Source organism: Malaclemys terrapin, chromosome 5 (genome assembly GCF_027887155.1).
Source record: "Malaclemys terrapin pileata isolate rMalTer1 chromosome 5, rMalTer1.hap1, whole genome shotgun sequence".
Taxonomy (NCBI): Eukaryota; Metazoa; Chordata; order Testudines; family Emydidae; genus Malaclemys; species Malaclemys terrapin.
In genome coordinates this window covers 130,424,466-130,437,775 of record NC_071509.1, presented here as the reverse complement: position 1 = coordinate 130,437,775, position 13,310 = coordinate 130,424,466, and the positions used below count along the sequence as shown (strand labels likewise).

Sequence of the window (13,310 nt, the reverse complement as noted above, 5' to 3'; positions counted from 1 at the left end):
GTAGCAGTTTTGCTGGTCACCAATGTACAACAGTTTGTCACTGCACACACATGAAAACACAAATTGTATGAGTCTGTTCATTTAAAATGAACAAGACCCATCGCTGTAACCTTCCCAGTGCCTGGAACTGGGAATGAGTTATCTAGCAGTCCCCAAAAAGCCTGAAGATATGGTGGAGGAGAAATGCTAGTTGGCTTGGGTCTTTCATGCAGTCATCTCAAATCCATGTCAGTACTTAGATGAAATAGATGTTTAAGGCAGTTCTCACACGTAGCTTTCCTGCAGCGAAAGGTGAAATCCTAACTCCCTGAAGCCCATTGGCAGAATAACTAGTATATAAGCACCCAGCAATACCTCGCCATGCTTTGCCCCTCCTTGTAGAATACCAGGAATGTTTAAAATCCCTTTAGGAAAATTTCTTTTTTTAAATCAGTAAAACTCGGTTTTGTGGTGAAGGCCCTAGAGTGGGAAGATCTGCCTCCAATTCCCAGCTCTACCACAGCCTTCCTGTGGGACCTAGGGTAAAAATTTTCAGAAGTGCCTCAATGACTTGGGCTTCTTCATGCATAAGAAATTTTGGAAATGGGATTTAGGCTCCTACGTCCCACTGACTTTCAATCTGACCCTTATTCTTTCTCTACCTCGGTTACGTAATACTTCCTTTGGCCGTCTTGTCTGCTTAGATTGGGAGCTCTTCAGGGCAGGTGCTGCAGTTCTGCTTTACGTGCGTGCAGAGCACCTAGACCAGTGGGACCCCTGTAGGAAGTGCTGTAATACATACAAATAAGAAAAAGCAATCTTCTTTTCCCCTCCCCTCCCCCTCGATCATCCCCCTCCCTGTCTGGGCAGCTCCACGAAAAGTTTGACCATCTCAAGCGGACGCACCAAGAAGAGAAGAAAAAAGTGGACGACAAAAAGAAGGAGCTTGAGGAGGAGCTGAGCAACTTCCAGAAGAAGAAGGCAGCCGCTCAGCTACTACAGTCACAGGCTCAACAGGCTGGTTCCCAACAAACCAAGAAAGACAAGGACAAGAAAAAGTAAGGGGCTGTCGCACTACAACCTTGTGGCCTTATTCCAGTGTGTGGGGTTTTTTTTTCTGTTGTGTGTCTGTATTTGCTTTTTCCCATCATCAGACTGGAAACTGGGCTTTTTACCAGACTGATCAAATAAAATATGATCTCCCAGGGGCGGGCTGGGGAGAGGATTTTAAGGTTTCATTAAAAGGGTACCGTAAAGTTTCATTGATCCCTCTGCCTGGTTTGAGAGAGCAGTCAGAAAGTGGAGGTCTAATCTGTGATTTCTCAAGCATCTTCGGAACCAACTTTGGGACACTAAGGTCACAGACTTACTCTTCTGAGCCCAAGAAGAGCGTCTCTACTTGTACTTCCTTCCCCCATTTATACTTTAAATATAGTTCCTGATTCTAAATACTTTAGGGTTGCGGTTATAGCTATAAACGCCTTTAAAACCAAAAGCTTAACAGCCATGTCATTTTGACATGGAACATCCTAGTGCCAAAAAGTGAATACTTGGGGTTTTTTTTTTTTTTTTTTTTTAAACTATGGTACCTATAATTACAGGTTAATTTAATTCATGTAGTATCAATTCAACATAAGATAGCACAACTGATACATCTAGCAAAAGATAAATGGCATTGCATTTTCTACGATTATGTATTTACGCTCGTGAGGCAATTCTACTCTCAAATACTTACAGGGCTTCCGAATGGCAGAATGTATCCAAGGGCAGAATTTGTCCCTTTATTGGCTTTGTTCCATACACTGCTTTAAAACCCCCAAAACTGTCTCGGGATTGGAGACTTACAATGAAACCAAACAAGTTTGACAGAGCTGCAATACAATAAGAATGGATTGTCTGTATAGCAGAACAGGACAATCTATTCTAAAAGGCCAGTCTTAGGTAAGAAGTACCAATCTCAGATAGGGTAGGGTTCCTCTTTGATTCCTTCCCAGGTTGCCTGAGATAAAAGCACACATTTATTTTACTGAAATCACATACCCTATAAAGAGAATGATACTGTAGAATCTCACTGAGTAACACACTTTTTAATCCACATAAAACATTGTTGTCTCCAGACCTCAGCAAATGTTTAATAGCCAATGCTCCTGCAAGGTTTTGCATTATACATAGGGCATTTCCTGGTATTCTATGAAATATGGTCATAAATAATTAACACTAAGATGTCGTTGACAAAAGAACAATGGTTGAAGTGCAATTAATGATGTGGCATTTTTTGCTTTTGATTTGGTCACCTAAGGCTTGTCTGCAAGTGGAGTTATTCAGGAATGGCTGGTGTGCTTTAAATTCCCAGCCTATCTTAATCTGAATTAACTCTCAAGTGTGGGGAAGACCTTACTTGCAAATTGACTAACTTCAACTATTCATAAGAGGACTAGTGAGCTTCTACTTTATTTCGTGTACACTAGTGTATTTTTCTACAATGGGCAGTGGCACCGTGCTCTCCTCCTTGTACCAGTAGAAGCCGGAGTGTGTGTCTCTCGTTTCTGCTGCTGGATCAGTGCTCTGAAAATCACGCCCAGCAAAGACATTTAAAACAATGACGGGCCAGTTCCTCACTTGATGTAAATCCATGTAGCTCCTAGGGAGCCACGCTGGCTTACTCTAGCTGAGAATCTGGGTCTGAAAGCTTACGCAAAGACCAGCATAGAGAAAATACAGCGTTTTCATGTGTACTGGAAACTCATGTAATTAAATAATCCAAAAAGCAGATCAGTACAGAACTAATAATATCTGGCAGCAACCTTCCTAGGATGCTGAGATTTCTCCCTTGTGCGTTCTCTGTAAATAGGATAGACTGGAACAAGGGTCCTGCCTGGCATGGCTGTTCCCACATTGTGTTCCCCTAGTATTATGGCCTTTTTCTAAGTAACTTGGAACTTTTGATGACCTTTTCCTACTCAGAAATCTTTTCAATGGCGCTGCTAATTTAATATTTATATAAAATCTGCAATAGGTTTCTTCATCTCTTCTGTATCAGACTGAAGCTATACGCAGTGGGGTTTGGTTTTGTAACTTTCAATAGTAGATGTTAGCTACTAGTTGTTCCTGTGAATTCTTCTGGCACCTGCATGAGATTGGTGTATTATATATGTCCTGTTTCTAGCTGCCATTACAAATCACATGGTTTCTATTCTGCCATAGAAATCCAGTCATGAGGAACATGCACTTTGCTTTGTAAATATGTTTTAAAATAGTCTCGCCTCTCAGTATCCTTCCACGCCAGCTGTTGGGAGTTGCTCAAATTGTTTTGTAATGTTCAAATTGCTAACAGAAGCTGGAAAGGAAAATGCGGATGCATCTGCATTGTAGCATATCTTGGTTCCTAAAACCTTTAAATTTCCTCTTGCACTCTAATGAAATGCTACAGTTTTAATAGGTAAGGGTTTTTCTTTCTTTTTGAACTGCGGTGGCATGACTGTGATGTTTTATACAATTACCAGTGGAAATCGGGCTAATCCCTGAAATGCTCTCAGCTGGATTTCCCTTGTAGCCTCCCCAGAATGCAATTTATTGGACTGCTTCTTTTTAAAGGCGGGATTACACATCTGTAACTTGGACCACTGAGACCGTATTAAAATTCTGCACAAGCCAGAATGATGAAACAGGGCCAAATTCTCTCCTCACCTAACTCCACTGGAGAGAATTTGGTCCCATCCCATGAGAATAAACAGCTGTCCTTATTACTTCCTTTTTACTGTGTTTTTCTGATGGATTCCTGAGTGAAATGAGATCTACAATTCACACACATTTTTCTAACATTTTTTGTTGATAGCCCTGATTGAGGAAAGAATTTTGAGTGGGGGCAGCACTTAAGCATGGGCATAAGTCCCCGGGAGTTAAAGGTATATCATTATTAACTTTTGCATTACCACAGCACCTAGGGGCCCTATTTGTAGACCAGGCCCCAGTGTGCTAGGCGCTGTACAACCATATGCTTAAGCGCTTGCCTAAATCCCATCCTGATCCCATAATCTTAGCTGTGGCCTTGGCATTTCTTCATACCTACATGTTCCAGTGGCAGTTGCTGGCAACGAGTGTGGTCATGGCACAACCAGAGTAGGTCCTTTTTAATAAGATCAGTGCTTCTCGGCTCTTGCCTGTTCCATTGAATAGGTCGTCAGCTGCGTACTTAGATGTGTGCGTTGTTTTACTTGCAATTTCTCAGACAAGCACAGGAGTTGGAACTCTTTTTTTGTTTGGCTGCTTTAAGGTAAAGTCACTTTGTAAAACAGTACAAGAAACTTCGCTTCCAACTTCCTTTTAATGAAAGGAATTTTCAAACCGATGCAAATATACTAGGCCGTATTCGGTCCTGGTAGAAGTCCTTAAACTACCCCATGCAGGGAGTTCAGTTGTGGCCTGGGACAACCCCCATTGAAGAGAGACTCCAACTGATTTCAGTGGGATCCGGATCAAACCGGTAGGCTATGTTCTCAAAAGTTATGAGTGACCTTAAAGTGTCCAACTTGAGATGTCTTAAAGGGGCCTAGTTTTCAGAAAATGTTAAACATCCGCTCTCTGAAAATCAGAATCCCTTTTAAGGTGTCCTAGGGCTGGTCTACACTGGGGGGTTGATGTAAGATACGCAACTTCCGCTACGGGAATAGCGTAGCTGAAGTCGACGTATCTTATTTTGACTTACCGCAGGTCCTCATAGCGCGGGATCGAAGGCCGCAGCTCCCCCGTCGACTCCGCTACCGCCACTCGCCCTGGTGGAGTTCCGGAGTCGATGGGAGCACGTTCAGGGATCGATTACCACCTGCCAATTCGGCGGGTACTCTGGACGTACCCTTAGGTTGGGCATGCAAAATCACTAGACGCTTCTGAAAATATTGGCCTAAGTCACTATCAAACAGTAACCTAGTTTGGACTAACTATGTGGTTTGTTTTTCTCCACTCAGTTTTTCTTTGCTTTTGCTTGTCATATAGAATAGAATTGACTCCAATTTTAAAATTGGTTTCACTCCTTTTTAATTTCATTTTGCATGGGCGTCCACTGAAGCAGAATGCTGGTGTCAGCTCTCCCATCTTTCTTTTCTTCCTTTCTTATGGGTTTCTATTATTTCTAATGTTTTTTGTTTTTGTTTTTTTAACTTGCAGTGCAAGCTTCACATAAAGCCTGGCAAGCCAAGGATGTTCCTGCATTCACCTGCTTTTGCAGTAACGCGTCTCTGCCATCTGTTTGGGTTTTGTTTTTGTTTTAAACACAAATAACTATTAACTCATTTCATAATGGAGGGGGTGGGAGAAAGGGGGGTGAAGCAGTGAGCATCTGGAAATTGAAGGGCGGGGGGTGTTTTTGTTTGAAAAGTTGATGCCATTTCTCTCTGGTAAGAACAGCCACAATAGATCAGACCGGCCGCTTGGCTTTTGAATTGAGAGCAAGACTTGTGTGTCATTGGCTTGATCCAAGGCCACTTAAAGACATTGGAAGGGTTTTGCTGCTGTTACTCGTTTGCACACACTGCTCTCAACAGGCCACACTGTGTGAGTCCCCTTACTCGCACTGAATAGCACAAGTACTCCCATGGAAATCTGAAGTGAGTTACTAGTCAGTGTGAATAAGATCAGTGCAAACTTAGCCAGAGTCTCCCCAGTGTATTGCTAAACCCAGAAGTCCACTTAAATGAGTGTTTCTTTGATAGCTGACTTTGTAAGACTGTAGAAATCCCATTGTTAGGTTTTTGTGTGTGTAGGTAACAAAAGAGCAACTGACCTTGCATGCTTATTCTTGCATGAGTTTTTTACCTTCTGGATAATGACTTTTGGCCTGGTTTTGTGTTATTCATCTAACAGGTTAAATATTTTTGCAATAACTCTTCTCTATTAAGTGCTGTGGCTAACCACTAAAAGCTGTGCAGTGTGCATCAAAAGGAGCTGCAAATTCCCAAGACAGGAGGTTTCCCCCCTCTATTGCTTTGAAATCAAGAGTCCTGCATCAAAAATTAACATGGTGACCGAAACCCATCCCAAAACTTGAATACACTTTCCACAGATTGCCTGAATAAAAGTCATCCAGCAAACGCATAAGTACAAGCATAACTTTACTCATGTAATATAGTTCAGTTGACTTTAGTAGAAGTCCTTATGGGAGTAAATGTTTTCACATGCTTATGTGGTTGCAGGATCAGTCTTGGAACATAGTGTCTTCTGTTGGTAAGTGCCAGTGAACCATTAAAGGAGTTAATTAAAACTCCATTAACTTCAGTTACTCGGGGCTCCTAAAGTGGAGAATATGGATGTTCACTCTCTTTACCGGGCTAAGATGTAGCTTATCTTGCTTCACAAAGGCATAATAAAGGTAACATCAATGCACTGATCAGCTTTGCGCAGCCGGCTAAGGCTTGGGATGCAAACAATTTGCATTAAAAAACGGTGACTGAACATCTAGCATAAGCCAGGTCTTTTTTTAGGGCGTACTTGGTGTGAAAATTGACCTAACTGTTTAATTTGTATTTTCTATGCCATTCCTTTTCGAACAGAGTGTTTTCCTTTCTGATACATTCCAAGAAGTGGCAACCCATGTTTACCCTCTGACTTCTGGATTTCTTTCTCTACTGCTGATGTTCTGCCAGCTTTCCCTCTGCTCCTAGCTAGGTAGTCTCCTGTTTGTTTCTTTAAAGCACTCTTGAAATTAACCCTCTTCACCTGATCCCACACATTCCAACTTTGCTTGTTTCTACCCAAACACAGGGGTCATGTAACTACATTCACAAAGGCAGGTTTGTGGGGGATTGTTTTGTTCTCTTCTCCCTCCCCCTCTGCGTAAACATGGCTCTTAGGGGAGGGGAAAGGATGGCTGGACAAACTGCATACATTTAAGCAGAGGAAAAGCAGGGAAGAAACTATTTTGAAATTCAAGCTAAGTTGTCATGTGAACATCACAATCATTGGAAGGACCGACAGTTGCAGTAGCCAGGTTAAATAGCAGTAAAAATCCGAGATCCTTGCAGTTTTGCTTCAGCTTACCCTTACAAACTCACTTGTTATTGAACACCTGAAACCAGTTTCCTAACCATGGGCTGCATTTGATCATGCAATATGCTCAAGTTTGAAGCTTGTGTAGCGTGCTTCCATCAGCTGTGTCTGTGTGTGTCCTATTTTTAATTAACACGGGGGGCTGGTGGGGGTTGTGCCAAGTAAGAGTACTTAATTTTAACATTAGTTTCTCCTGCTCAGTTTAAAAACCCTTTCAAGGGAAGCTTGGCAGAGAAACCTAGTTGAGACTAGGTGTTTTTATTTTGGACACAAAGCTGTTGCCAGTGTATTAAATGCTGGGGGGAGGGATTGGTTTGTTTCCCTTTTTAGCAAAGAACCATCGTTTTGGAGAAGCCGGGAATAAAATTTAAACTTACAATTTTTTTTTTTTCCAATGGTGCACTAACTAACTTTTAAGAATCCCTGGGCCATGTTTAGCTTGTTACTGCTGCACTTCTCTCCTTTCTGTATCTATGCCTTTTTTCACAGTAGTCCCTGGCTCTGCACGGAATAAGTGATCCCCTCAAATCTAGTTGGATGTGCTTTCTTTCACCTTTGCATGCAAGTACAGCAGCAAGCGACCTCTCTGCCCACTTTGGAAATGAATGAAAGTTGACTTTTCTATAAGTGGCGATGCTGAGGGTTCTTTAAAAACTTTTATTAAACAATAACCATCTTCAGCTGGGGTTTCCAAAGGGAGTTAGACACCAGCTCCTATTGGCTATTAGGGACCCCAACTCATTTGAAAATTCCAGCTTAAGGTAGCATTAGCTTTTTCATGACAGCTACGTAACCCTAACTCTTGCTTGTGAGGATCTGCAAAGGGTAGGATGTTTAAACAACAACGACTAGTCACTGATAATGCTGCATTTCCCGGAGGTGCCAGGATGTCCCTTTTTAGGATGTTCTAAATGAACAGGAACAAACAATGGAGAGTGCAGATCTGCGCATTAAAGCACTCCCTGGATGTGGAATAAAACCCATAGGCAAAGTCTGAATGACACACTGGCCACCCGGGGATGACTGATACTTGTTCCAAAATGCACTGCTGTGAGTATTGGGGGTTGACTTTCTAAAGCACAGATTAGGCACCTTATTTCTACTGACTTGACATCTCCTTGGTTATAAAGGGGTCATTGTTCAAGAGTGCTCAATATTGGCCTCACTGCTCCTCTCTAAATCCATGGGGAAACTCCCCTTGAAGGTTTGAGGAGCAGAGTGAGACCAACACTGAGGGCTCTGGAAACATCCCACTCTGTGTATAATATTTTATATAAGAATGAGGTAAATAGTGTGTGCTTTCTTACCCTGGGCCTTGTGACTGTGGTTATCCTCAGTGGTAACTATGGCTACCTGAGTACTTCCAATAATCCATGTCATCTTTCAGTATAGAGTGACATGTCATTTTTGTGGCTGATGGGAAAGGGGGAATTACAAGGTATTTCACTCAGTGGCAGCTCCAGCCCGGAATCTGAAACATCTAGTAAAAACTGGCCATGGTTCTGATCTGCAGAATGCATCCTCTCAGCTGCCAAACCAGACTCTGTGTTCCTAGCTATGGGCTACTGGGAGTTTTCTTAAATACAAGATCACTTACCCTTTTGCTGCCTTGTATATGTTACCTGCTTATAACCCTGTCAAGAAGACTTTCGTATTTGTATCTTTAAAAAAAAAACAAAAAAAACCACAAAACCCTTATTTAACACAATCAAGGGTTTGTTTTTTTAAGTAGTTCTCGTTCTACTTTTAAACTGTTGTGATGAAAAACAGCAATGTCTTGTGTCTGTTATCAGATCTGTCCATTTGAATCATGTTGTGATTTACCATTCTCAAGCTGTTAGAAACACCTTATTCCTGTCACATCCTTTCTCAAAGGAGCCCAACTGCATTTACAATGTAGATCATCTAGGAGGCCCTAAGGGCCAGCGTGTGACAGCATGGGATTATACAAATATGAAGGGTGTGTTTTTTTTTAAACTAACTGAAAATAAAGCTGTGAACAGCAGTAGGAATATTTTGTGTACTTATTTTTAAATATATGCTGATGGTCTTTAAACTAGAGGTGTAGAACATTATTACCTTGCTCTTTGAAAATAACCCATGTTTTTGTCCAAATGACTGTATACCTCCAGCCAGTGTTAATGCAGAAGTATATATGTATGACTCTTAGATGTCTTATTGATGTCAAACTATTTCATTTCTTAAGTTCAAAATGAATCATAGCCTTCCGCCACAGTTCAGTTCCTTTTTTTTTGTATGTGCTCTAGGGTACACGTGTGAATCGTGCCAATACACAAAGTGGGAAAGGGGAAATATATTTTTACCCAAACACTCTAGTTTTTGTGTGGCCTTTGTAACTTTCTTTTGTTGTGGTTGCTGGCTGTTGGGTGAAAAAAGGAAGTGAATGTATGTGTGAACGCCAAGGGTGACGTTTTCATGCTTGCTGGATGTTGAGGCAGACATTTCTTGTTCTTGGTTGATTGCTTCTGGGATGTGCCAAGGTGGGTCACAGTGGCAGCATTCATTTTACCCCATTCCTTGCTCCTCTTCCCTCGTTCACTAAACAGTGGCTTGATGGGCCCAGACCCTTGTACTGCTTCTGCTACATTAAAACCTTCACATATGCGCATGCGCACACACACACCCTCTCACACTCTTTCTCTCTCTCCTTCACAGCTTGCTTCCTTTAAAATGTTTCATTTTCTTTTTTCCTTTCATTTGGATTCTGAACCTTTTCTTTTTCTTCTCTTTTCTGTAGCTTCTTCTTTATGTAACGGTCACCTTGCCAAGCCCCCACTCCCTTTCTCCTACTGGGCACTAGAAGAGCCAGCGGGAAATGTACGCACCCCATTGGGAGAAGTTACTTCATTCTTCTGTCAGCTCTGCCTTGCTCTTTAAAGCATGGGTCAGGGAAGTACGTAGCTGTAAGGGTCTGTTTGCTCCCCGGGGCTGACCGTATGTCAACTCCAGGATTTTCATTACCACCGAGAGAGAGAATAAGTGGACTAGAGAACTTGGATGCTATCACAGATGTGACATTGGGAACTTTTTTCTTTTGCCAGCACCTGCACACGGCTGTCAATTAAATAAGAAGCTTATTGACCATGGACAGAATGAGTGTCCAATAATAAGCAACAATTGCTGAGTAGTAGACTTAAGCTAGCACCAACTCTAACCCTCTCTGACAAACCACCTGATCTGGCTACTCTGAAAGCCGTGCGGTCATGAGGTGTATGCTCCTGTGGATTTTAAACCACTTATTAAAAACAGTTCCTTGGACAGGGATCACTATTTTTAAGTATTAAGTGGCAGGAGCAGAGAGAGCTGCTATTTGATACTGTCATGGTGATGGAATTTGTTCAGTTGTTTTCAGCTGATCTTCTGCCTCTTCATGTGCAAAATGGGATCTTTTCCTATGAAGTCCACCCACACAGCTCGCTGTCTGAGGAGAAGACTATTTTTAACTATGTGAAGCCCATCCAGTAATTTTTACATGCTTGATGTAGTCTTGCTATGGGACATGTGTATAACTTTCACTTGTTTACTTCAGAAGCAGATTCAACAGTGAAGAGCTTGAAAAGTGCCAAAAACTTGCTAAAAACAAAGTAAGCTTGTAACGTAGTTTACACATGCAAGTCAAGTGCCCTCTAGTGTCAGTGGGCTCTGTTCATTATGATCATTTTAGGTGTATTGTGGGGGAGTTTTTCTAATCACTTGCTGCCCAGCAGTGGCTGTTCATGGCTCCTGACCACAACTCATTTCAGTGTGGAGTGACAAAGGGAATGCAGAGTATTTTATGTTGCCTCCTTTCTTGTTTACAGAATATAAGGCACCATCGTTCCCAAACTTCCTTATGTGCTTTTTCAGAAGCCCAGAGGTGGTGGTGGTTTTTTTGCACTCCTGCTGCTGGAGAGAGGGCTGAGCTTGGAGTGACAAAATAACCATTGCTTCAATCTGATTAAGTGGATTTGTGCTTCGACATCAAGAAAATATTTAGATCAGCCTTACAAAATTATGTTTACTATTTCTGGTATTAAATTTAGTTGGCTGAACTGTACTCTCCTCCTGAAGGAGGAGGAGAAGAATTTTGCACTAGTCAAAGATGGGGAGAAAACTTGAGTATGGCGTTAAGGCCCTGTACCTAGAACACACTCACTCAGAAGAATCCACCTTCAGAAAATGTTTGAAGTGTATTAAGTTTAGGACACCAGGCCTCAATGAGGGAAGTGTTTAAACACAGCGTTAGTGCATTGCTGGATTAAGGCCTGACTCCACTCTTTGACTTCTTCCACAGATTGTTACCACTTTAGTAAAATGTGACCTTTACTGATTAATATACCTATCTCATAGAACTGGAAGGAACCTCAAAAGGTCATTAAGTCCAGGTCCCTGCCTTCACTAGCAGGACCAGTTTTGCCCTAGATCCCTTAGTGGCCCCCTCAAGGATTGAACTCACAACCCTGGGTTTAGCAGGCCAATACAACCAGTCAGCACTGCAGGTGCTCCGCACCTCCTCTGGGAAAATCAGGCTCCTTACAATGGATTTAAACGTCTAACTTTAAAAGCCCCCAAGGGTGGGACTTGTACCCATTACAGATAGCCTCAGATTGCCCATGCTATGCTTGTACAGATTACACTTCCATACATCTCGCTTCCCCTTTGGTTTGCGTAGGTCACACAGCCTGTACAGGGTCAGGAATAGGAGCTGCTCACCTGTTCTCTTCCAGAGTAACCCCCATCTCGTGCTCTGCTGTACTGGAGTCCCTAGGCTTGATAAGCTCAGCAGCCAAAAATCCTAAGGCAAGAAGAAGTGGCAAGATGATTAATTTGTTGTCTATTAATTATTAATCATGTTAATTACAGTCATGCCTAAGGACCAACCAAGAATGGGGCCCACATGGGGCTAGGTGCTGAACACTCATGGCATGACAGGTCGATGTCGTAACAGGAGCTGGATATGGGAACATGGTGAACAGTGCAACAGGCTGCCGTGAGGTTGACACTCCATTCAGTGACTGGCTTGGCAAGGCTGGAGCTCTACGTAATGTGCAGGTTCCTCTAGGCATTTGTATCAGTGTCCATAAGGCACTTCCTCCTGTGTATGATTCATAATAAAAATGTGGTTGTCGGGTCTTGTGTGGTCTTTTAAATGCTCCATTTTTCCATGCACAGTGGTGAAGTGCGGCCAGGCCACCGCCCAGAACGTAAACGATGAAGTTGGGCCTCACACATTAGCAGCACCTGCTTCCAGTGGGCTGCCCTGGCTTTAGCAGGTCACAGGCCTGCAAGGGCTTCATTGCTCATGTGCTGTGGGGATGGAGCTGGAGGAAAACTGGACCAAAAAGCGATGCACCGGTGCCCATTAGAAGAGAAGAATTATTACTTTTTTGGAGCTGCTGCTGCACATTAGTAGAAGCAGATGGTACCGAGACATTTGGCACGGTCCCTCTGCTGGACACGTGCCTGTCGGCGTGACACACATGAGCTTGGATTTGGCCATCTTCTAGGGCATAAAAATGTACTTTTCAGCCGCACTAAGGGTTCAGTCAAAAGACCCTTGAGCCCAATGTAAAGACTCCTATTGACTGCAGTAGATTTTGAGTCAGGCCACAGATGAGAGAGAAAATAAACTTACACACACACACAAATTGCCACAGGAAAAGCGAGTTGGGCTTGTGCCCACCCAGTGTGGTTCAGAGCGGACATGCCTGTCTGCTGGAGGAAGTAGATGGTGAATCATTCACTAAGCAACCATGCCCATAACACAATTTGATTGACATTGTGTGTGATATCACCACACCACTGCACTGTGAGAGACGATAAACTTCATGAAAGGAGAGGGAATTGGGTTTTTAAATGAGGAATTTATACTGTTAACACAATAAATAAAAAGCAAGTATCCAAGTAGGGAGAAGCTAATTTCTCTAGAGACCTTGAAGAAGTGGAAAAGGACTAGAGTATAATTGCTTTCCCTTTGCATCCATTTCCACTGCTGCCTGTACAAGACTAAGAACCTGGGGCATGCTGAGAGATGTGGGGGAAGGGCTGGTTTCGTTGCTCGAGGTGGATATGTGCAGAGGGAAATTGGGAAACATCTGAAGGGAATTATTTAAAATATTAGGATTCAGAACACCTAAAGGCAGAGCTCACCCCTGCCATTTACCCATGGGGTTGTCTACATCAGCACAAAGTGGGTGCAGATCAAAAGGGAAAGAGTGCAGGGCACCAGTGAATCTGGGCCTGAATTCGCCACACTCAACTGTAGCCCCGGTCAGTCCCCTAGCAAGACA

At 42.7% G+C, this 13,310-nt stretch overlaps 1 protein-coding gene across 4 annotated transcripts in view; it reads left to right on the top strand.

Moving 5' to 3' along the window:
• The window catches only part of SEPTIN11 (septin 11), an 81,769-nt gene that overhangs the window by 60,225 nt on the left and 8,234 nt on the right, over positions 1-13,310 (top strand). Inside the window, exons 9-10 of one of the 4 annotated variants that reach the window (XM_054029385.1) lie at positions 850-1,037; positions 9,779-12,152. In XM_054029385.1, the coding sequence (XP_053885360.1) occupies positions 850-1,037; positions 9,779-9,794 (204 nt within the window). In that variant the 3' untranslated portion in view covers positions 9,795-12,152. Of the gene's footprint in view, positions 1-849; positions 1,038-5,142; positions 9,357-9,778; positions 12,153-13,310 lie in introns of those variants that run through there. The other 3 variants (XM_054029387.1, XM_054029386.1, XM_054029384.1) reach the window with 3 other exon arrangements.